Below are 26082 nucleotides of genomic sequence, written 5' to 3'. Positions count from 1 at the left end.
GGTAAACATATCTCTTTCTGTTGCCCTTGATTACTAAAAAAGTTTAAGCACTAAAATTATTAAATAACATTTATCTTTCGTGCCACATTAATCATATTGTGTCCATAAAAAAGGAAAATTGTTCTTAAATTTGTCATCTTAACCAAGACCTTCACCTACCTATATTTCCTACACCTAACAATCTGTCACCATTATCAATACTTTCAGAAGCACACTGACTGTGTCATAACAGCAGGACTAACTTTAAATGTTGATGACTTTTTTTTTTTAAATATATCCTTTAGTCAATACATTATCAATAATAACAAAAGCACTTCACAAGTAGTGTCCTTACTGATTGCTTTCTTTGTCAGACCAAAAGAAAAAGAATTGCTCACATACTACACACTGTATATGTAGCCCCGTATGCAAGAATTTGGGGGTAGCAAAGGGTAACTTGTGTTTTATTACCTAGCTGCCCCTGGGGAAGGGAGGGCCCAACAGGCAGTGTGTTTATGTCTGTCTGTCTCTAAGCCAATCAGCCAGAATTGAGAAGAGAGGAAAGAGGGTGTGACTTGGCAGAACCACAGTTATTACGAAATAGTTGGTTTACATTTCAATTCAACATGGCCTTGCCAAGGTCACCACATGCCTGCCTGCCTTACTGGAGACGCAGTGCTGCTGGACAAAAGCAGCTGCTCCACAAAGACACACCCAGCAATTATTTTCAGCTGCAACATACCATCTGATGACCCTTACAGAGGGGATAGCTACACATGACTGTAACACTTCATCAGTGCGGGGGGAACAACTCCCAAACAAGAAAATGCAAGCAAAAATACAGACTCATAAGCAAAGAAAAAGAAATAGAAAATGTGCAAATTCACATGTGCATGTACAGAGACAACAGCATAGAAGTGGATGTGTCTGAGCCTGATTTCTTTAGGACTTCTCTCATTCCAAGATGGGCTGTATTGCTCAAGGCCACAAGCACACAAGTAAATAAGGCAAGAAGGAAGCATGGCGACTCAAGCTTTCGGTAGCTAAAGGCTTTCCAGGAAAAGATTTTCCAGTCACAAGTACAGAGCTGATGAACTTTCACTAACATCTGTGAACACTTACAGCTAATGTGGCCCCCCCTTCCCCCTTTGATACACTCTCACGTTCTCCAAAGCATTTGCCATTTAGACACATTCCTTCTGCTAGGACTTTAACAGCAGGAACCACAGAAGCAGTCCAAACATGTTTTTTTTTTGAGCGGCTGAACAGAGAAAGTGCTACACTAGCTTTTCCAGACTAAGTTTACAAGATTGGAAACCAGGAAGGGAGTTATTAACCTTATGCACCCATGCAGATGACTGCTACTAAACAACATGCAAGGCCACAGTCTCTAATACAAGAGTCATCATGAGTGGTAGAAACTGGCCTGCTCATCTCTGAAGGAATCAGACCCCAGGTAGCACAAATATAAATGCAGAAGGGGCACTTGGAGCAAGTATGATCACGGTTTCAAATTGACAACTTTTAAGTTACACCATCTAGGCAAAAATGACAAATTCTTAACCCAGCAAATACTGCCTGTACAAATGTGTGATTTTAATTTGACAGGATGTTGTGGGACACAACTACATACAAAATGTGTTCCACATGTTTATGAAGGAGGGAATATGATTACGTTTACAAGGATAATGCTTGGTTAACAACCCTGATACTTTTACAGAAAGTTACAGATCAAAACAGTAAAGACGGCTTGACTAAATGATGATGTAGTGAATGACTATGATTAATCATCATCACATAAATCACACAGATGAACACACAATTACACAACATAGTGAGTCCCTGCAATCATAGTATGTATTTCTGTTGGCTGTCAATTTAGGGAACAGTGCTAGGACCTTTATGTGTCTCAGTAAAATGATATTACTTGACTTACAGACAGGGTTGAAACCTTACTCTCCTTACTGCTTGAAACCTGACATACAAGATAAGAAGAAAGGAGAATAATAAAGGAAATCAAGCCAGCTAGGGATAATCAACAATGAATAGACTGCCTACCTGAGTCAAGGGAGGGGACAACATCAAACATAAATGCCTGCCTATAACAGAGGTAAATTTTGATATGGCAGGCAGACAATACTACAGTGTTAGCTAATGCCAAAACAAAGAGAATGTCTGGTTTACTTAGCCAACAGACTCCACAACAAGAAGAACCACTCCAACCAGCCCAACCAGGTATGTTTGACCATAGCACGTTGGAGTGAAACAATGTTCTGTTTAGGGACTAATAAAAATTGCATAAACAGGACGTTATGGGAGAAGAGGCAGGAAGTGGTCCACAGGATGTTTTGTCAAAGCTTTGTATTGAGAGAGAATCATAAATATACAGTATGAACATAGTCGGGTGTGTAATGCTGTCTGTCCTCTCTTGTGGCATCCTACTTTAATCAGTTATGCAGTTAACTGACTTTTGGCCTTCAGTACAGTGGGATTTTTTTTTTTTTTTTTAAACACAAGAACGATTCTCCACAGAAAAATAATGTAGGCTTGCTCAGACATGGTATGGTGCTGTGTGGCAGTAATGTTGAGAAGACAGCTTCTACTCACGATTCGATTATGATTCAGAGGGCTGCAATGACATTATAAAACTATTATTGATGCATCTCAAACTCCTTAGCTTAAAAGGACTAGCTTGGTTCCCTAATTTACTTTTTTACTAACCACAGCTCCTCCTGGTCACCACCTTCTTCTATTTTATAACCAGTTTTCAGATTCTTCTGAAAACTAAAATATAACGTTAACTAGTATCAGGATGTACAGTATGTGAACAGGACAGAGCTGTAGACCAGTTTAACTCGTACCTGATGTTCTCAACCCTGGACAAGTAATAGCATACAGCTAACATTAATATTGTTGTACTTTGTTACGGATTTAGCTGCCGTTACATAGCCTAACTTAGCAGCCAATACAGGTGCTGTACAAGGGAGATGTTAGCTCGTGCTAACTGCCTGAACTTTCCAGCTGTTGGGGAAACTACAGACATTTATTAACGAACACACTGTGACCTACACGGCACATTTACTTACTGCTTAAACTTGTTGCTAATATTTTTCTCCACTAACTTTCACCGTCATATTCTGCTGCTCGCTCTCTCACACGCTCGGTCAGACTCTAAGGATACACAGAGAACTCGCCAAGCATTGAGTGTCACCATGCTCGCTCAATGGGTGAGTTAAAATCATTACTTATGCATTGATATTAATGATTGTGTGACATTTAAGTAGGGTGGTTATTCATTCCGCAGCAGTGGTGTGCTAAATACAGGGTTAACATTGGTCTCTGTTATGTGCACGCCACAGACAGTCCGGGCGCTGCATTTCCGCGAGTTTGCCTTTTGTGTTCCGTCAACATTTCGTTATCAATTGACATTTAAATAATAAATTTTTTGCCCCCTAATATATTTCAGGTTATAAATCAGGTCGGCTGAGTCAGTGAACTCTTAAGTTCCTTCTTAAAACATACTTTTATAGGAGAGCCTTTCCCGATTTTATTTGACTTTATTTTATCCCTTTTATTTTATACTATTTTATTTATTTCATATTTATCTTAAATGTGTATTTTAGTCTTTTCAATTTTTCTTGCTTTTATCTTGTATTGATTTTTGTATTATTGTCTTTTGGGTATTATCGTCTTTACACTTGTTAAAGCACTTTGTAACTTGTTTTTGAAAAGTGCTCTACAAATAAAGATTATTATTATATTATTATTATTATTATATTATTATTCCCCAACCCCCCCAAAATAATCACTAACGGATAAAGCTGTTTTTATACCCACAGGCAATTTGCTTGTGGCCTTAAAAGTTCAATTCATTTCCACTTTAGTCATGCAATGTTGTTTTAGTGTTTACCGGCACTGCTTCTGTCCTCTCTGTGTTGATATTTTAGCGAGGACAGGGCTCACCGGTTTTTACACACACACACACACGCACACAGAAGATGGCTTGCCAGCAAGATCTCATCACTTCAACAAACTCTCAGAAGTGCATCCACATCGGCAGATACAAGGTGCAAACTCGTTTGTGAAATGGAAAACACAGAATTTGGGATAAAATAAAAACAGAATCTGGCAAAAATTAAAACAGATTTCTTAAGTCCTTATGCATTACTCATCGCCTAATATGTGAATGTAGCATAACTTTAGCAAGCTCCGTCAGGAGGTAGGAAATTTTGTGGAGCTGAGAAGGTGCCAACACCACGTATCCGTAACACGGCAGCTTCGCAACGCTAGCAGTTTCAGGGGGTCTACCACCACGCCCTGAAAAAGTCCTAGGGGAAACACTGCCGCTATTTGTAATGTAAATGTTTGCGCCGTCAGGCAATGTTACATGCATAAAATAACTAATTAATTGACTTCATTAAGAAATGACTTTTCATCTAGGGTAACTGGCAGAATGTATTTGTCACAATTACATTGTTAAACTGTCTGACACAGACACATAAAAAAACATTACCACTGCATATTGATTAATCATTGAAAATCTCCCAAAAAAACCCATAAATTAATCAGAACCCAAAATAACCTCAGTCCAAACTAAAACAAAGAAAAGCAGCACATCCTAACATTTAAGGACCTGGAAACATGTAAATTAATTTGGTGTCAACTGACTAATACTGCAGTATAAAATATGTCAACAACAACAAAGTTGTTTGTTTGGCTGTAGTCAGACACAGTTTAAGTGATAAGGGACAGCATGAGGCAGCAGAATGAAGTAATCAGGTTGCATTTATCTCATTCCTTATAAGATGACAGCGATGGAGAAGAAGCAAGAAGGAAACAATTTAGTTGTATTCTTATGGTTTTGGTGCTTCAGTGTGGATACTAGCCTAGCTCTTCTTAAAAAATTACATGAAAACGTTGTTTTCACATGCAAACAGCATTTTGAGAACGATCCTTCTTAGTGTGGGCATAGTCTTAATGTTACAAGATTGTTGTACCATCTATCCCTGAAGTCAGGCTGCTGCTGCTGCTGTGGATAGCGGTGGTGAGGAGGAAGAGGGGAGAGAAGAGCAGAAGGAGGATGACCTCAAGATCGAGGAATGCTGCTGTCTAGCGCTCCTCAGGAGGAGGTCAAGGGAGGCTTGGCAACTCTGCTAAGGGGGAGGTGGGCACTGAATTTTCAAGGGGTTTGATTAACTTCAACTTGAATGACCTGCAGTGAGCTGTCCACAGCCATACAGTGAGCACACATTCCCATCCCTCCTCTAGCTCACATTAAGGCTCTTGTAATAGTTGTAAACACCAAGCAGACAACTTGCATAATAATAATAATAATAATAATAATAAGAGGGTCAGTTGACTGATGCATATTAACAACATCAGCATAGCTGCAAAGGCCTTGTTGTATAGAAGTGGGCAATGCAGTGACATGCATTTAAAGTCAGCCCAAGCTCAGGCTAGAGTCGTTGGGTGGAGGCTGTGACCTGTCAGGGGTGTAAAATTTAGCAGAGGGGCTAGACAGTGACCCAGCAGGGTCAAAACTCGAAAGGCCAACCAACAAAGCCGGACTATAAAACACAGATATGCAGAAACAACTCAATATACAGCAAAGAAAGGTATGCAGACACACATGTCCTGACTAACAAAATTTGCAGGCATAGATACAGTGCAGATACACTGCTCCAATGATGAAACCATTAGGCTAGCCATTGCTAAGAGAAAAGAATGTTGCGGATGTGATGCAATACATCCTAATAAACTTGAAGTACTACAATGACAGACAGATGCTAGCAGCTAGTTTGTATAAACTGTGATAATTGTACAATGGCATAATCCCTGGAATCTTCCAGGCATCTACCGTTTGATAACACATAAATTATGAAGTCAGCTCTGTTCATAATATGTTGCAGAGAGGTAAAGTTGAGAGTCAAAGGCTCAAAGACCATGCAACCCAATAACAGATCAAGTTATTAACATACTAATAGACAGACTGTCCAGCTATTGTTCCTGAGATGAGAGTTCACACCTCAGCTTACTGAGGGGGGTTGGGATTGACCTCTTTCGTAGAGAAGCTATGAAAAGCAGCCTAGGAAAGCAAACAGGTAAATAATACAAAACAGCGAAGGAGAATAAAATGAAAATATACAACAAGCATACATTATTCCTGAAGAGACATTACACCAAATAATCTTGCAACAGAAATGTAAGCATGCAAAAGGCAATGGCATCCACACAAACACACAAGAGGCATTCAATTGCGAGTGCTAATCAAATGAGTGATGGGGAAACAAGTTAGAGCTTCTCAGTCAAACATTCTACTTATTCATAATTACCTTGAGTTACACAGTAATTACACACAAACCCATGTGTCTAGTAAATACATGTCCAATCTTAGTAAACTTGACCCCAAACCACAATAATCATCTGTTGCACCACACACACTTTTAGCGTTCCACTCCTTTTTCAGGTGCAATCTCAGAACACAAACCAATGTAGCAACTCAGCCAGTGCTGGTGATGAAGGCTGTTACCAAAGCCTCTGAGTTGGACCATTATCAACAAACTAAATATTGAACCCTTAAAGGCCAAAGTCAAACAAGCATGAGCAGTAGTCCTTCTCTCCCTAATTAAAGAAAACACAAAGCAGGAGCCTTACCAAAGCCAGACCTGGTCAGGCCTGTACATTATACAAATTCCCACTTAATTGGATCATGATTTTGTGTGGTCCTCCTCTTCTTTCAGACTGCGATTATAGAAACAAAATCCTTGGTTCTGCCACAGACACACAGCTAAGTTGATGCTAGAGCTGGGAGGCCATTGACTTCCCGAAGCCCCCCCACAGAGCCCGCCTAACTACTTCTTGCAAGCTAGAAAGGATATGATGTAACAACTCCCATTCCTCTTTCATTTCCACTATAAAGTGACAGGGAGGTGGACATGCGGAAACATATGAGTAAATTTGTTTCAATATTCTCTTACCCGAGTCAGAATCTTTCTGGTCTCCATTAGCTCCAGCAGTGAAGGGTAGCTTCCTTTTAGGAGCTTTTTCTTTCATCTCTTTGACCCCATCACTGCGATCCAATTTGGGAGTCTTGTTTGACAACACTTTATCCTGAGAAAGAGACAAATCAGAGCATGAAGGACACTTTTAAGTGATATGGCTTAGAAGTAACAGCTTCAAATCAAAATAAAGAAACAGTGGGTGCAGTTCCTCTGCCCTGACTCGTCATAGCTAGCTGTTAAGGGCTTTGCAGAGCAAAACTTTTCCATGGAGTTTCCTCCTGGATTCCTGGCTCCCCGGCCACAGCACAAAGAGCCAGGCGCAGGAAGAGGAGGCTAATCTGAGGCTGACGCCGGCTCGGCTCTGTGGTCTACAGCTTCTGGAAACACTCACAAGCCAGAGTGTATCTGCTATCAACAGATGTAAATAATTATGTATTTGTTAAACTTATTTCTTTGTTGTGTTAGGATCTGATAGTGACAGTAACTTGCTTATCCAGACTAGCAGCTTTACAACAGTTAACAGTTAGTGCTGAAAAGATGCGCCAAAAAAAGGGTTACAGTTAAATGCGTAATTGTAAATATTATTACACGAATCAATGTTTTTATTAGCTGATTGGAAGTTATTTCTTCAGATTGCTTATTTTGTCTGATCAACCATCAAAAATACAAAGCATTCTTTTTACAACTGTATTGAAAAGAGAAAAGCTTTCACAAGCAATTTCTCATTATTTTTACTAAACAAATGTGTGCTCTGCTCGCGTGTGGAGAATCAAGTGGGGGGAAAATACCAGTCAGAAGTTTCAGAGAATGTCAGAACAGAGCATCACTGAACAAAGCGAGCAGAGCCAGAGAATAAAAAACACTTTAGGACACGTCAAAGGGTCAAAGCAAAGTTGCAATTTCCTTAATTTAAAGCTATTCACATCAAACATATTTAAAATGTTATACTAATTTTAACAGAAACCTTTATCCTAATTGTGCAGTGGACAGCTGCATTTAAAAATTACTATTATTACTATTTTTTTTTTTTTTTTATAAAAATAGCAGAGCAGACTCTGTCTTGGCAGGTATAGTAAATATTGTGAATAGTAAAGGACTAGGATTGTATCCTTGCCAAAAAAAGGACCAAATTTCTAAACGAATGTAAATACATATGGGCAAGCACATATGGTACAAATTGAAGTAGGGTGGAGTCAGTTCACTTTATAACAGTAACTTAACCACCAAAACAGTGCTTCTTTTATCCATTTGTAATCTATTAGCATTAGAAAGTTATAGTTATGTAAAAACAGTGTGCCCTTTATTACTACATTTGTCATGTGCGCTTCTCGTCCATATTATGCAAATTAAATGCATCCCACTTATATTCAGTAGTCAATACTGGAATATTTCAGTTAATGACTGTGCTTGTAAAATGCAATGTGTGTATTTGGGTGTTAAATCAAGACGTTTTTTTTAAATCTGTATGCTGATAAAGGTCTCATAAAGGAGATACAGGAGCAGGTCAGATGTACCGCACACTCTCACTTTTATTTCACTTAATTTCTCTGTCCTACCTTCTGTCCCCTTCTCATCTCTCACTATGCTCAGGGCAGGTTTTCCATTATGTGTCGACTCTTTGAACTCCTCCCCCTGCCCTGCCCCAGTCATAAGACTATGATGTCATGGTACAGTACAGACAAACAGTGTCAGCCACAGTTAGCTGATCTCTCTCTTTCTCTATCTCTCCCTCCCTCTATCTGTCTGCGTCGCCGCTCAGCTACAGAGGCTTTAACAAAACAAACTACACAATTCATGCAAAAGCATGATGCACACATCTGGGCATGTGCATAAGCTACAGTCCATCTAAGTGGGGAAACCGAGATGCAAGGCAGTGATTTCTACAACAGTGAAATGAAGATAAACTGCATTGGTAGAAAAAAGTGAAAGCTTATCTCCAGAGTAAGATTGGGATGTTTTTGCTGAATTAAATATAAAGAAATCTTTGACAACTAGAGATTTTCCTCAGATCTGCCTTCATAAGACACCCTGCTTGATGGTCTCCTAGCAATGGCTGCTCTTTTCGTCTCACTTCGTTTTCCACCCACCCCTGTGCGCTTCATTCCCTCCCTCCCTTCCTCCATGCCCAAGTCTGATGCAATCCTTTGCAGAGGGCTGTAAATCCATGCCTGCATAAGCTGTAACTCTCCTCTCGTTGCCTCTTGGTGCTGCTGCTGGCAGCTTAACAGTTAGCACACACCATGACATCATCAAGCTGCGCCCAACACTGCAAATAACATGACTGTACCTGTGTCAAATTAATGGAACGCTTCTTTCAAACTTGCATTTCAAGACCAAATATGTCATAACAGGCCAACAAGTATGTCTCATTCCAAACGTGCCTCTGAATGCAGCTAAGAAATTCAACCTGCTGATTTAAAACACTGCATTCTTTGTGGCAATCAGTATCCAACTGTCAATTGTGTAATTGTGCATTAAGGTGGTCCTGGTATGGTATAGTAACCACAGTAACCACACTTAATTTACTAGATATTTGCGTTCAGGGGGTCATTGGTCACAGGTAAATACATCATATGTATGAGTCTAATGTAATAACCCCTACAAAGAGTAAATAAGAAAATGTTCTTGATTACCAAGTATGTGGTTAATTTCATTAAAATCAATTTCATTGACAATGTTCATCTGTTAAGTATAATTATTTATTTATGATATTTATACTTGTGCATTTGTGTCTGCTTGATTCTGCATTTACACCGCCAAAATTCTAGTTGGTGGTAGCGCTATAGCGTCCACTTTGTTGACTTTTGCCGGCCGAGCAAGTTAACTTCCTGCTCAGCCCTCCGCTAACTTGAATGTGGGCTTGGGGGAATTGTGTCACAGTTTTTGCGGTCCGTGTTGCCGCGATGTGTAGATACATTTTTGGGGGGGTTCACATCAGGCTAAGATGTGGAGGGACACGATTTCCTGCCAGGCAGTGCGCAGGAGGCAGAGCAAAGTACATGACCATGCAAAAAAGCATGGGCAACGCTCCATTGCGTGAGTCCAAACAGACAGGGACACCGGGCAGAGTGGAGGGACAGACTCTCGGCTGGCCAGCCGTTGAGCTACGGGGGGCTCTGGTGGAGAGAACCGGGGACAATGGCAGAGCTTTGGACAAATAAACAACTGTCATACTGGAGCTTTAGACAAATAAACAACTGCAGTCATACTGGATTCTGCTCTGAAAACAGAACCATTTACCGGCAGGAGAAGCTCAGAGTTAACTGCTTTTATTAATTAACTTTTTACTTGTATTTTTGGGGATTAAAATGTTGATTTATTTTGCTATTATTTCCTATTTATCTTCTGAGTGTCTATAATGCATTTGGGCTGCAGGGGGCTGTAGGAGATGCAGAGTTAAACAGAATCAACTTTTGCAAAAACACAACCTGACCAGATGCAGTGGTTTAGTATCAGGTTTCATGGGCAAACATCAGATGAAATTGGGATTATATAATGTATATAAGCATTTGATTACTGGGTGTACAGAGTGTGTGTTTGTAGATTTTTCCAGTCTTACCTTCTTCCCACCCTGCTTTTCCACCATGTCGGTGTTGAGTGGGAAGTGGTCCAGCTGGGGGGTTTTAGAACCCCCACCTTTGGGCATCGTTCAGCTCTCCCCACGCCAAGCTTCATTCACGCTGCCATTGCATCGTCATCAACCGTCTGGAACAAAGAGAGAAAAAAAATAGATGGGGGGGGGGGGTTAGCAACTGGCCACTAGGTTTCTTTGAAAACACATTTACACATTGCCAGACAATACAGCCATTAGCGGTACATCAAGCACTTTATTTTCAGCCATTAGACCCTTGCTCTGGAGGAAGAGCTGTAGAGAGGGAGGACAGCAGGCTGGGTTGCATCTATGGCAGGCAAAAAGCTGATCCGTTCTCCAGGCTGAACCCAAACAACAAGCAACGTCTGCCCAAATACCTTAAAACATGCTTGTTAATCTCTAACTTTAAACCAAGAGAAACTAAAATCCCTCAAAACAACGGAGGCACAGTAATCATATCAGCCATACTACAACTAAACCAATCAAATGCTGGAATTTAGGAATGGCAACAGGACAGGCCATGTAAGATAATGCACAACCCTAATGTTGTGGGATATTGAGAAAGCTGGGAACAGCTGAGGAATGTCTTCAGGAACATGACTAGACAACAAAAACCAACATACCGGTATAGCAAGCCACCCCTTGTAATTGTGGGCTTTACCCTGTCCTAATTCATGGCATCCCTGATGGACCACAGCTTTCTTAATCACCACAACACCAACAACTAGAAATTGACCTAGTATGAGTGGTTTGTGATAGGTAGATTAATTTACCGAATAGTTAATTTTGTACAGTTTATTTTGCTCTGTGTTCTCATTGTGTACTTTATGCAAGTACTCAACAGCAATGTGTACATTATAGTCCACTTCCTTCCTTGATGAAGAGAGGCCTTCTGCTTCACAGGGCCATGAATTAATCATACATTCCATCCCTCAATTCTCCATAATGCACTTTTTCTTCTTAGTGCGTCCAAGTATGATCATCCTTGTGAATGACTGAGTGACTGAACAGATGAGACCATGGCTGCATCATTTGTTTCTCTACTCCGAGACACTGGCACTCCCATCTTCCCTGGCGCCAGTTCTATCTCCCCTCCCCCACCCTCCTTCCCTTCCCTCTGCAGTCATCCTATTCAAAGACTGCTATTTATATCCCTCCAATCAAGTCAGTCAAGTCAAGACAGCCAACCAGAGAGGCACAGAGCTAGAGGATGAACTGCTCCCCTTTTACTGGTGTATGGAAAGAGACATGAGAGACACAGCAAAGCCCCCTTTCCTCTGTCCTCCGACTCATTGTTGCTCCCCCTTTGCTACTGCTAGGGGCTCGCTCCAACCTCCCCTAAACTCCCACCTCTCACCACATCAAACGAAGTGGCAGGAAGGTCGACTACTCTCAGAAATAAACAAACCTTGGAGTAACACACACACACGCGCGCACCTCAAACTAGGTCAGCTGGGCTTCTAGAACAATAATCTCTGCACTATTTTGGGACTACTATGATGGGCGGTTATAGCAACAGAGCATTTCGCTGACATATGAAATACAGGAAAATGGTGTTTGCAAGCTAGCAGTCTCTCACACACACACACACACACACACACACACACACACACACACACACACAGAGGAAACCCTGTTCAAAACCACAGGCCTCATTTCCTTTGCAATTCCATCCCAATCAGAACATACATAACATCTGCTAACAGTGTGAGTCGTGTGTTTCACTCGGTGAAGTGTTTTTGCCACTAAACAGCGGATTTATTTCTTATGTGTACTTGTGCGTACATGCAGGTGTGTGAGTGTTTTAACACCCAGTATAATAAAACTATGTTTCTCTACTTTTAACTGAAAATATCAAAATGAATTGTCAAGCTGACATATATAACTTATAACACAATTAACCTCTAACATGCACTTCCTGTGCTCTTCTTCGGCTCTCTCCTTACAATTCTTTTGTATTGACTGAATTATTCGTTAACGCTTACTTCTTCCCCTAGGTATTACCCTATTGATGCCGTTCGCACTAATAGCTCTTACTAGTATTTATTGCTTCTCTTACTAGTATCTATTGTCACTTGTAGATATCTTACTTTACTGATGTGTATATTTTGTTCCTCAAATGTCATTTGATCCCTTTGGATAAAAGCGTATCAAATGAATAAATGTAATGTAATATTTTTTCCCCCCTCACAAGGTAATGCATAATGGAAACCAAATATTGCTATCTTGGCAATCACAGCAAAACACATGTGATTGCTAGGTTGGGTTTATACACACATATTCAGTATTACAGGTGATAGATCATGAGGTTACATATGGTTGGTGAGTAGAAATGGTGGTGAAGGTTCTAGACCAGCATCCTGTTTATTAACAGTCACCATGTGAATAAAGAAAAGAACTTGCAGACTACTGTTATGTTGCAGTACTACAAAGGACCTTTATACATACAGATCAACAATAATTATAAGATATTATTTGTATATAAAATGTCAATAAAAACTAGGGCTGTCCCGGACTAAGGATTTATTTACATAGTCGAATCAGAATCGTTAACTCCTGCCTATAGTCGAATCATGTGTGTTTTTGTGCACGCCGATTGCGAGCCGAAGCTAAACTGAGGCTTACTGTTGACCATTTTCTCTCTCTCTCGCCCCTGCCATTCATCAGTCTTGTGCAGAGTTTTTGCAGTGCTGCACAACTGCATGCATGTCGCGGTTCCTCGCGGGTCTATTTCAAGTAGCAGCTGTTTAAAAATTATATAATATTCTTTGTGTGGTTCATCAACGGTGATAAATTATCCCAAAGTCCTACGAGGTGCGGACAACTCTGCACAACACTGGTAAAGCTGTGGCTCCATCTCTTCTGCAAGTGTTCCTCCTGCCACTACATACATTCACGCTACGCCCACACATGCGCAATGACGACCCAGGGTTAGGGTTACAATTTTGGATTTATTTATGCACTTTAAAAACATTTATTGGAAGTTTTTTTTTCTTTTTACATGTTTATTTACAGCATTAAACATTGAAATGTATATTGTAATAGGCTGTATATTACCTTATTGGGAGAAAACTGGTAGTTCTATGTAAAATCAGACGTTGAGCACCCCCATATCGCCAAAATGGCATGATCCTTGGATTGTTGCGAAGCTTTGACTGTGAGATTGACAATCGAATCAGGCTTTGAAGCATCGAATCTTTGACTATTTGGGGTCAGCCCTAATAAAAACAATAAATTCAGAGAAGTTAGAAGCAGCTTTAGTTAAATATTTTAACAGGGTAATCAGATTTAAGATGTGAGCAATTGTCTGCTCCGAATAATAGCCCAGACAACATGCCCTGACAACAGAAAAAATTGAGGGGCTGTTGAGTTTTAATGTCTCACACACGTTAGTCAAGTTAGACTTGGCCATGGAGATGATGACTGCAGAAAGAAGTGTTAAGAGGTGAGCCAGAGGAAGGACAGGACCTGCCAGTACTACTATCCATCCCTTCGCTCTCCCTTGCATAAAAACAAACCTCTCTTTCCATGTCCCCCATGCCTTTCTCTCCTCATACGCCAACATCCTCTCTATCCTCTGAGCCACTCCCTCTGCGGTCAGACAGAGGCCAACACTTCAGCATATTGCAGCATAATGTGTGCACACTCACAGATCTGCACTGACACGCACCACAAACACATCTACATAGGGATGTTATAGTACCAGGTTCACCAGAAACATAACATTAAGGCTGACTTCAAGAGTGACAATGTGCAGTAATTTGAAAACTAACAGACTAAAATCTAAATCACGACTCATCTGTGTCGAAGAATTCCACAACTGGTGAAACTGTCATGCAAAATGAATAATGGCCATTGATTAGCAACAAATATTATTTGATGCAGCTGTCTCGCTCCGTCTGTAGTCATCACTCAGTAGTCTCACTCAATGTCCCGCCCACAGCACTATCTGATTGGTTACACATCACGAGTAATAGCCTATCAACACTGAAGGCTACTGTGCTACAGATGAGCAAAGTGGCTGGAACTGCTCCGGTGAGCGAGAGGAGCTGTGTGTCGAAGGGAAGGCAGCAGATATTACTGAAGCGGCAATAAACATCACAATCTGATTATCTATTTCTATGATGACAAGCATACCCAGTGTCCCAGTTAGCTAGTTTCCGATCAACAACGATCTGTAGGTTTTGGAAATAAAAATGCTAATTTAATTCCAGACTTCTGGTGCACTAAAAATGCTCGCAACTATGACCTCAAACCTGGAAGGACTATGGACCAATTTCTACCATACCGATATTTAGCATTGCAAGCAATTCTGCTACAACATGTGAGGAAATGAAATACAGCAATGGGAATACACAAAGATGTAAACACACACACACACACAGCTGAGAAGAAGTGATGGTGCAGGTGCAGAGATGAAGTTGTTTGCTCCAACCCCATGCCACTCCTAACTTATGACTCTGTACACACAGAAACACACCTCAAATGTTCCACACAGACAGCTGAACAACACAGCAGCTGCATACAGGGATGGGCATGTTGCTCTCAGTCTGTGCTCATGTTTGTGCGTGTTGTGATGTGTGCACAAGCCCTACTGCCTATTGCACAATCAGATAACAATCAGCAGCACACTCCCTGGCAGTCAGTCAACTGATATCTCGGTGCTGATTATGTTACACACAGTAACATAAATGGTGACGCAGATGTTATACAGGTCAAATTTTCCTGTCACAGAATGGAATTTAAATGTATACTTTTCTGAGACAGGATTTTAGTTCCTTTGAAAGTGACCACCCCTGCTGCAGCGACAGTCCAAATCAATTAGGAGCCTGCAAGTGAACTGAGATATTCATACACCAACATTCAAGTCCCTTAAACCAAAGACTACAAGCAAAAGCCACAGATACTGACTCAGCTTGTTGTGTTCTGATTCAGCATCCCCCGCCGTTGCATGTTATAGGTTTTAGATAATGTGGCAAAAGTCCTAACTTTGGCAGAGAAGTCAATTGCCTCAAACCTCCCACTAGGTCATATATGTGATTTTAGATAATTATAACAGCTTTTTACATACCCAAACAACCACTACAATAAAAGTCAGTCTTCTGGTTATTGTGATTTTAAAATTGTACCGTGTCATTTAGCCCAAGTTTGTGCATGTATACCCTGCAGCGCCTGTGACAGTCTATTGACATGTCATGCAGGAGAATGGTCCGTAGAAGGACAGCAGCAGCAGCTAGCTAGCCCATTTGGTGTGCAAATAAAGCCAGCCGGGCTCGGCTGCTGTATCCTGGCAACCAGAGCCCGGTTTGGCTGCTCAGTCCCTGACCTGGGCCTATTCACTTCATTATAAACCTGTGTAGAGAAAAAAGAGGCCGACACATGAATGCACACCCACAACATGTGCTAACACATACACAAGTGCAGAGATGAAAGATGCATTATGCTAGAACAGAACTGTGTGCGTACAAAAGGAGCGAAGCAAGGAGCAGACCTACTGGGCTGTATCAAAGAACAGAGATTATCTGTACTTCTTGAGGGTGGAGACCAAGCTTCTACATGAGCTTTCTGATTGATTTTGGAAAATATATGGGTTTAGAATACTAGCCAACATACTCAAAATACTATGTTCAAGTAGTTTGCATTTTCAGCAAACAAGTTTCTGGGTTAAATAAAACCATATTAGATCACAATCTTTCACTTCTCTTCCTACTTAATGAAAGGTCTCATGCTTAAATGTCGATATGAGCAGCAGGTGATACACAAGGGCATCTGGAAATGACAAAATATATTTGAAATGTGAGTGAGTGGGAGTGGTCCTATTATCCATAAGTCTCTAGGAGTAGAGAGAGCCAGGGAGCAAGAGAGGAGTGAGATGTGGGGAGGAATCCAATCACTTTGTCTGATTTTCTATTCTGAGCACGTTCAATCTCCCTTACACCTCTCTGTTCCATCCAATAACAGCTCAGTGCTTGCAGCCTGCCTGCCTGCCAGTCTGGTAAATCATGCCGTCTTTGCCAGTGACCTCGCTAAGATAGTGGCAGGCCTGTATATATATATGCAGCTAGGCTGCAGGAAAGGCCAGAAACAATCTAGTGCTTTTTGGCTCCCTCCTCTCCAATCCCTCAGCTTCATCAGTGCTCTGACTCATTCTCATTTCTTCCCCCTCTCCTCTCTGAGTACTTCTCTCTCATCTGCCTTTCTCTTTATTCTCAACATCTCTCTCTCTCCCCTCTCACAGGCAAAAGCCTGACATTGCCACAGCAAAGTGTGAGCGCACACGCACACATGCACGCACACACATGCACACAGAAATCTTGTTGCCTAGCAACTCAGATGAGAAAGATGCAGGCCTATCAGAGAAGCTAGTGAAAGAGCTGTGAACGGAGAGAGGGAACCTATTGATAGAAGAGCGCCTCTGCATATCAACCTCAAGCAATGAGGATCCAATCACTCTTTGACCTTTGCATCCCCGTCTGACCAAACAGAGCTGTTACACCCATTCACAGACTCGTATGACAAACGTTTTTTCTAACAAAGCTACTTCACAGGGAAACAGCAGCTGTCTGTAGTCACTTTGCATGAATGTTTGTACACTGCAATAGTCAGGACCATGACATAAAAGGTTGTGGAGTAAAGCTATTCCTGAAATCATTTAGTGTAGTTTGTAGTGAACACCATCTAGCAATATAATCAATATATGTTTGTAGAACTACCACTACTACGATACGACAAATGCTACAACAAAAATGTCTGCTGGTTAGCAGAAAATCACAGTATCTTCTCCAATTCTCTGGATAGCTTTGCCTTGTTTTCACATGCCCAACCCCCCTGATTGAATGGTTGTTAAGCAAGACCAAGGAACATATGTTAGACACATTTTCTCATGCAGGGAATGTACTCTATATTTCCAGATATTCTTTAATAGGTGATTTGAAGGAATTCTTTGTTATATTCAATTTAACATCACAAGTTCTTCTTTCCTAATACCGTAAGGATTCAAAATTGTTTGGCACAAGCTAAGTCTGTTATCTGTGTGTGTCTTTGTGCGTGCGTGCTTGTGTGTAGGTAGCAGCAAGTATGAAGCAGCTAGATGGCTAGCCACTTCCAGCCTTACCCTTAAGCTACACCCACACAGAACAGCTCACTGAATTTGGATCTCAAGACAGACACATTTCTTTACAGATATGGCATGAGTACTAAATATTTTATCCAGTAGAGTTCTCTTATTTAGAGTAATGTATGCCATGAAGTCTTTGCCTTTTAAAACAAGAGAGTTCATCTGCTGAGTTTATCTATTGGTCAAAAAAGCACCAAGCATTGTGTATCAGCTCTTAATAATAATAATATTTTGAAATGTTATTATTATTATAACAAATAATTTGAAGGAAAAACATTATTGATGAAGAGGACTTAATTTTGAAATAGAAATACTGAAAATATTTCAAGCTGGGACGCAAGAGCCAGTTCACACGGGAACCACAACATCATAGCAGCCCTGTGTGCTGGTACAGCACTGTACTGTATGTGCTTACTGCCAGTGCTTGCATAAAAAGCATTATATTTTGGGCAAAGGAGGATTAGTGAGCAAGTTTGGCTACATTTAGTCAGCATTAGTTAGATGCAAGAAAACCTACTGCGATGAAAAAGCATCTTAAACACGATGAAACATTTTACTCCAGCATGGCAGGAATGTAAGACAAAGCATTTAATGTGTTGCTGATGTCTGGAGGGACTAAAGATACGACCAGTGGTAGCGCTTCACATTTACTTACAACACACAGAAGCAGACAACGTTTAACTGGTTAATGAAATATAATTACAAAATAAGTAAGCATTAAGTATTGAAAGCAAGATTCAACAAAAACTAGATCTGATAAGTAGAACTGTGTAGTCAGAATTAAACAATGCCCAACTCTGCAAAGTCAAACTACTGTGCAACATTTACCACACAAATACAAACACAATGTGTTTCACAGAGCTGGAGTAACAACATGTACAGTGAAGATAGACAACATGATACACAGAATCAAATGACCCCGACCATGCAACTCTCAAGTCAATATTCATAACCAGAGAGCCAACATGGATGTCTAATTTAATAGCTAATTTAAAGCATCAGAGTGAGCATCAGGCGTTCACGCAAAAGCCTGTGTGCGTTTAGTGCTTATGGCTTAGGGAGGCTCAGCTTTGAAACATCGGCATGCTTCTGCAGTGTTTTTAGTGACGTGCAGTGGTTGATCTATACCAAATGCTATGGTGCCAACCACTGAAAATGGTCACCTCCGGTTTCATCACTATATAGACAGCTAAAAAAAAAAAAATCCCCTGACAAAGGCGATCTCTGTTCAACCTATCATAAGATTTCTTGAAACAACAAGGAAATCAGAGAACAATTACTGTATGTAGTCTTAATTTAGAACGCTCTGTCAAGATTTGTTTTCACTTTATATTAAAAAAGGTGAGGAAATCATGCATTCTATATACAGTAAGGAACAAACTATCATGATGAAAATAAAACGTTCATTTTATTTTTATCAGAATCTAGTCTTTCGAGACAGTGTTGGTAAAGATGACAACTACCAACTATCGACTTCCTGCACACATTTTGAAATGTTCTGTAAACAGCCTTTATTATTATTTTTTTTATTGTGGAGCATTTTGAAGAGCTGGAGAATGAGGGAGATGATCCCAGTCCAGATATGAACCCAAGACATGATGGCTGTGTGGTATGTGCTTCAACTCACTGAGCAATGAGGCCAGCCCATCTGCCTATTGTAAAGTGTGCAACGTGTTAAGATGTGTGTGTGAGATCTAGATTATCATGCTCCTGCAAGAGACTGACAGAGAAGATAAATGATTGTGTGTGTGTGTGTGTGTGTGTGTGTGTGTGTGTGTGTGTGTGTGTGTGTGTGTGTGTGTGTGTGTGTGCCTGCTTGAGAGAACATGAATGAGTGAGTGTGTATGGTAGTAGAATATGAGGCACGGTGACTGGATCTACATTAATTAAGGATTACGTGGGGAGGTAAAAATAAATGCAGAGCAGAGGGAGACAGCCTGGATGGATAATGAACAGAGCGAGAGAGGGAAGGGAGGAGAGGCACAGAGGATGTATATGACCTTTCTACAGATGAGCATCCTAACATCTCACATGTGTGTAAAAACTACCATCATCTAAAAGCCATCCCACTTTTGCAGCGGGCTGTACTACACGCAACAATTCTGATAAAAGTTTTGGTTAAACAAAAGGCACCAATGTTATACACAAAGGGAAAGATGCTTCAGACATGCAACACTGTTTTTGGTAGCTATTTCATGTCCGTTGCAGGCCTGCACGTGGCTACAACAGTCTCATCACACACTCGTTATCTCTTGCACCAGGCATTGTTTGTTTTTGCACATCATAGTTATAGAAGGTCTGTTTAAATGATATGATCAGGCTTTTGCATGACTTTTTTTTTTTTGTCCAGTGTTTCTATAACAATCCTACTTGAAACTGTGTCACAGTGTGTTACTTCGCTCTTCTTGGTTTGCTTTTGTTTCTTCTGCTTTCTATTATTTTCAGTGTCCTGAAAAGTAGTCTATGGCCGAGATTCATGGAAGGTCACACCAGAGGGGCAAATTATTCTGTATTCTTTCCTGAGAATTAAAAGTAAAATGAAAAGTACTTAACATAAAAAATACAGCTGCAGTGTACTTTCGCTATTCGCATTCTTTAAAAGTCACCAGGATGTAGACGATTACCCCCAGACAACCCCTAAGTATGGTTGCACTCAAGCACTTGTACTTAATATCTGTAGGTTTAAGTGTCTGAAAATACCAATGAGCCACATAATAATATTCATACAATTTAAGAGCAGTTTCAAAAATGTATCCCCAAAAAGGTCTCTACACTGATAATAAGGAAGAAATGAACAATAAATGAATAAGAGTAAAAATAAATAAATACAAGGGCTGCACGATTTCGGTAAAAAAGTCATATTGTGATTATTGTGGACAATATTGCGAAGATGAAGACAAGGTTTATGGATTAAAGAGCAGCAGACCACGATCCACCTGGCCCAAACAACCGGACCTGGCGCAACGGTTGGTGCAGTTTTCGCTCTGACGAGAAAAAAAGCCAGGAGAGGAGCCATGCTGGCTCAGCTTGGACTTAATTCTGCTCCTAAAGATCCGGTCTGGACAAAATGGGACAAATTCAGAGACTGTTGTGCCCACATCGTTACAGAGACCTGCCCCATCAACATGCCGGAACACTAATAACTAATAAAACAGAACAAGGGGAGAGTGTTGCTCTATGGAGGAGGCGGCTAGAAGGAGCAAATATTGGCACACTGGCATCCTGCCTCTGACTAAATCTACATCGTACCATGAGATCTCGCCTGATTAAAGGCCCATTTATACTCCTGCGTAGGGTCTACGCACAAGTATAAATGCATGGCTGCGTAGGGTCTACGCAGCCATGCATTTATACTTGTGCGTAGGTGTGTCTGTCATTCTGCAATTACACCCCCAAATGCTAGCCGGCAATAGGGCTACAGTGTCCACTGTGTTGACTTTTGCCAGCCGAGCAGGCCAACTTCCGGTTTAGCGCTCCGCTATCGTAAATGGGGGTAAAATTGTAAAGGTGCAGCTGGTGTAGCCTTTTCAAATGTTACTGACCGAATGGATGACATTCTGATAGTGAAACGAGTCTTTTCGCTCGGGTTGATTCATTGCCGACCAATCACAGAGCTTACGGTCTGCGTCGACTCCACGTTTAGTTACATTTTGGAGGAGGTGGATGTCAGTATGATGGCGTAGCCCTGTAGCCTACGCCGCCGATTTGACGCAGAAGTATAAATTGCACTTAAATTATGACAAGAATTCTCGTGAGGTAACAAGCTGTCTCGCGAGACTCACACAAATTACATTTTTCATACGCTGACATTAATTTGCCCTGATAGTTATCAACCGCACCGCTCGCACGTGAGTCCAGACAGCTGTGACGAGTGGTAACGTAGCTGGTAGAGTTTTGCAACATAAACATCTAACAACTGAAGTGCAGCCTGTTCTGTCCGGGACTGTGAGCTGCACTTTATGAGCTGCTGAAGTTAACGTGTGTGGATTTGTGGTGAGAGCTCTGCCTGATCAAGTGTTTCATTTACTTTCGGTTTCACATGCAACATTCACTCCGAAACTGCGTTGGTCAAACGGTCTGAAGGGGATAACATTACTACCAGCGGATCAAAAACATATTGCACAGCAGAGTCTGAGTGACAGTCTGGTAATATTCTGCCTTTTCTCTGGACATGTCAGAGAACACAGATAGCCAATGTGGGAGAGATTCTGAATGTGCAGAAAGCTTTGAACATGAGCAGAAAATCTGCTGAAACACTGGAGCTATCAGAGTCCAGGAGTTTATAACCAGGGCTCAACAATAACGGCAGCCCGATGGCCCGGGGCCAGTAAAACGTAACGCCGGGAAAGTTGAACAAGCAACTCACTGGCCCGATTGGGCACTGATGTCCAATCCAGAGTTGTACGTGACGAGAGGTTGTCAAATGTTATTTCTCTAATCTCAATCATGCGGCAACCTCTGGGTTGAAACTGAAACCATGCACATGGAACTTAAAGCTGCATTCTCTCTAACGGCCAGCAGGGGGCGAGTTCCATTAGAAATAATGATAAAATGGTGCTACTCAGCTGATTTGTTAGCACAGTAAACACTTTTAAATGAGTTTATAGTCTCAGTCGCTAGTTTCAAGTCTTCTTCAACACAGCATGATGTTCATTTCGTATATTAGGGTTGCTAACCATGGTTGCTACCATGGCAACCTCTTCATCAGGATAGAGGTGACTCGTGTCCGCTGCGCTGTGTACATTTTTCATAAATGGCAGGAGAGCATGTCATGTTTGAGTCTGTTAATTTTATTTTTTATAATTTTAACTGTGATAACATTTTTGTTTAGTTTTTTTTATAACCAGGATGTATTTAATAAACGAAACACTTTTGGAAGGAGGGACAATAAAAACTTCAGGCCAGTAAGTTTCAAACCCACTGGCCTGGCGGGGCCAGTTGCAAAAAAGTTTAACATTGAGCCCTGATAACTAAATTAAAGTTTAATAATTTATCATTATGGTGAAAAGGTGCCACAGAGCTGCACTGACTTAGATTCTGTTATAGTTACATTATAGTATATATAGTTATAGATTTTGAATAGTCACCTGCCACCTGAATTTTGTGTTTCTCTTTATATAAATAAAATTAAAAATCACCATAAACTGGTGCAGAAAAATGATCAGAATGCAGGAAATAAAGTGTATAATGCTCAAAATTTTCATATAATTCAGCATTAAAAATGTCTTAAAAATAGTGTTAAAATCTCGTCTCGCCGGTAGGCTGACATCTTAAAAGTCTTCTTCTTCGTCTGATTGCACGTAAATTAACTGTTTTAGAGGCAAATTCGAGAGCCTGGTGTGGGCGGAGATAATGAGCAGACTGTAGCGCACACAGAGAGAGAGTGTCACACACACACTGTTTTATTAAATCGCACACTTTTTACGGTTATGTAATCGCACATGACGACATCGCGATTGCGATTATATTAATCGTGAAGCCCTAATAAATACATAATATCATGGTTTCCACAAGGACTAAACAAAACTGTACATCATTTCTCAAAATATCTATTTATTACTTTAGAGTGATGAGAAACACTAGTGCTTCTTGTGGAATAAGTTAATCTGGAGCACTGGTGACGTGTAGTAAATGCTGTGTCTGTCATTGGTAACTGTGTAGGGTCTACTTTGTGGGAAAAGGTGTCACATGTTATGATGAACTCTTACTACTGGTGACATCCCCTCTGAGATACAACAACCAATATATGAACTGTTCTCTAAAACACTCTGCCGCATTGCTTTCTGTTATTACACAGGGACCAGAAGGTGGGATAGGCAGCTGACTTGGCATATGAAGACAGAGGAGAAGGAGAACCTACAGCAGCCAGCCAGCCAGCCAGCCAAGCAACCTGATCCCTACAATGACAGAGGAACGGAGGCAGAGCCAGAACAGAACGAACACATACAGCTACAATAATAGCCATTCCAAAAGGAGTCTCACTGGCTAGGCCTAGGAAACATTCCTCAGACACACACAACATAGGCACGTGGGTGCAGCGTAGCTGGGGACCAAACAGAATGTTAATGCTGTCCTGGTGCAGAGGGGTAGAGGGAGGCAGGATCCCAGATGAATTATAAATCACTGGGCAGGGCCGGATGGAGAGATGGAAGGATGGAGGGATGAAAGGCCTGCTATTGCAGAGCAAAGCCAGCTGAGTGCTGGGGCGGTGCCTGCTTAAAGAGAGGGTAGGGAAATGATGCCAGACTGAGGCTGTGGCAAGGGCATGTGCATATTTTTAATAAATATATACACAAGTCCAAGTTCTAAATAAAAATAAGAAAATTTTTCACGGTGTTTGTTGTGTGTGTACATGTGCCACATGAAAGTCAAGTTCAAAAATGATTCTCCTTAAGACACATCTCCATCCAGCTGTGCAGATGACTATCCCACTTGAATAAAAAGGTCCAGTTAAGTTTCTGATGGCAAACACAAAAAAGGATCAATTAAAAGAGCTTCTAAATCTTTCTTGTATGCTACACTGTCATAACAGAAAAAGTCGTTTTTTGTTTCTGTTAATGGACCGAAAAAGCGGTACTCAACAGCATAAGCAGAGTACAGCAACCAGAATATGTACAGCGCGTACACACTGGAGTTATCTCGCAAATCATCTTTAAAAAATGTGTTTGGGTGTATTTTGTATTCGATAACCTATTAATTAGACAGATGAAAGAAGTATTTTGTGGATACTTTGTACCCCAATAACGCAAAGTTAACTTACATTAGTGGAGTGGAACACCAAACTCCAGCACTGACAAAACAAGACCAGCTGACCAACTCACACTGCAACACTACAAAACTCCTACCAACTCTGGTCGGGTGAAGAAAATAACCACAATCTGTTTCTTTTACCCGGTGAGAGGCTGCAATGCACTACTGGAGATACGTTAATAACAAGACCGTGGAGCACTGGAGAAGCAATTCTGAATCAAATTGTCACACTAAGGATCAAAATCGAACCGATTAGCAGAATTCCCAAAGATTTCCACCCCGACATGTTAGTGTACCTGCCCTCAGGTCAGGGTGTGATACAAATTTAACTGAAGCCACATTTTTATTCCAAAGTAGCTGTTGGTGTGTTGAACCCATTGTTACACACACCCATTGCTGCTGTGCGCATGCATTCACTGCATATCCGGATTGCAATGAGACACTTGTATTGTAGCTAGCCTACATCAAACAAACCCTAACTTGAACCTCAGTGGAGTGAATACTGATGCAGAACAAATAAAGCCAAAAGGTAAGCAGACAAACAAACAACTGACCAAGTGGGTCTGTGGCAGGCCAGTCACTCATAATGGAACAATCAATAACTCATCAAACTGGACAGAAAGGCTCCAATTAGTGGTCTGAGCAAGTGCTGTTTAAGACATCTCAGGACACTTCCACGGGGACTACAGACTACATAGCAATCTTAAAAAAATAAATAAAAAATAAATATACATAAATCGTTGACTAAATCTGTCTTGTAATATTTTCTCTCTTTCCTGGTAAAACAAAACACATTTGACCAAATAAGGTCAGGTAATTTTAAGTCCTCTCCGAATGTGTTTTAATAGCAACAATTGCTGAGCAAGCAGAACATAAACCTAAATACGTCTTTCACTTCTCCTCCCATTCACAGCCGCTGTATTTTACACATCTAGTCTGGAGTTATATGCTTGCTCACCTGTTCCCGTTCTCACCTGCCTGCTAATCTCTGACGGTTGAGACAGAGCAGGGAGAAGCTTGGTGCCTTTCATGTAGCCGTGTGTCACTTTCATTAAGCGACCACCTGGAGTAGGTGGGACATTTAAAAAAAAAAAAATAGTTTGACCTACTACAGCAAACTTTTGAAATGTGGAACTCGTTCTGTTTGCATAGTTTTTATTATTGACAAGTTAGTACTTTGCATTAACAAATGAAAGCCTTGCACAATAATTTAAGGACTGAGAACAACCCACAAAAATCAAATAACAGTTTTGTCTAACTGGAATTAATATACTAATGGGAAGTTATATAGTAGCCTACACTATAATCTGAACTTATAAAGAAGACACAAATGTTAGCCCTATCAAACCTTAACCACAGTGGTGTAATATCAGAAAACAGTTTTATTTGTGAAACAGTTCTCAACTAATAAAATCTAGGCAGACTATCCAAATAAAGTGTAACCTGTAAACACATTATACCAAAATTAAACCCTTTATTTAATTGTATATATTTTAATACACTAATTTATATTCGTTACTCCTCCAGGTTGTAAATACATTCTGTTTATTATATGGTCAGAAATAACAAGAAAACGCATATATTTCGGTCATAAAGTAAGGCTTGTGCAGACTATACTGTTATGAGTCAAATGCACATATATT

General features: G+C 40.7%; 1 protein-coding gene across 1 annotated transcript in view; it reads right to left on the bottom strand.

The window, feature by feature from the left end:
- The window catches only part of ankrd11 (ankyrin repeat domain 11), a 123204-nt gene that overhangs the window by 21840 nt on the left and 75282 nt on the right, over positions 1 to 26082 (bottom strand). Inside the window, 2 exon segments of the mRNA XM_038702048.1 lie at positions 6957 to 7089; positions 10540 to 10685. Of these exon segments, the coding sequence (XP_038557976.1) occupies positions 6957 to 7089; positions 10540 to 10626 (220 nt within the window). The 5' untranslated portion in view covers positions 10627 to 10685.

The sequence above is a fragment of the Micropterus salmoides genome, unplaced genomic scaffold, assembly GCF_014851395.1.
Source record: "Micropterus salmoides isolate LMB-PRFRI ecotype aquatic unplaced genomic scaffold, ASM1485139v1 Ms_hic_scaffold_6, whole genome shotgun sequence".
In the NCBI taxonomy this organism is placed as follows: Eukaryota; Metazoa; Chordata; class Actinopteri; order Centrarchiformes; family Centrarchidae; genus Micropterus; species Micropterus salmoides.
This window is presented reverse-complemented; position numbering and strand designations above follow the sequence as displayed.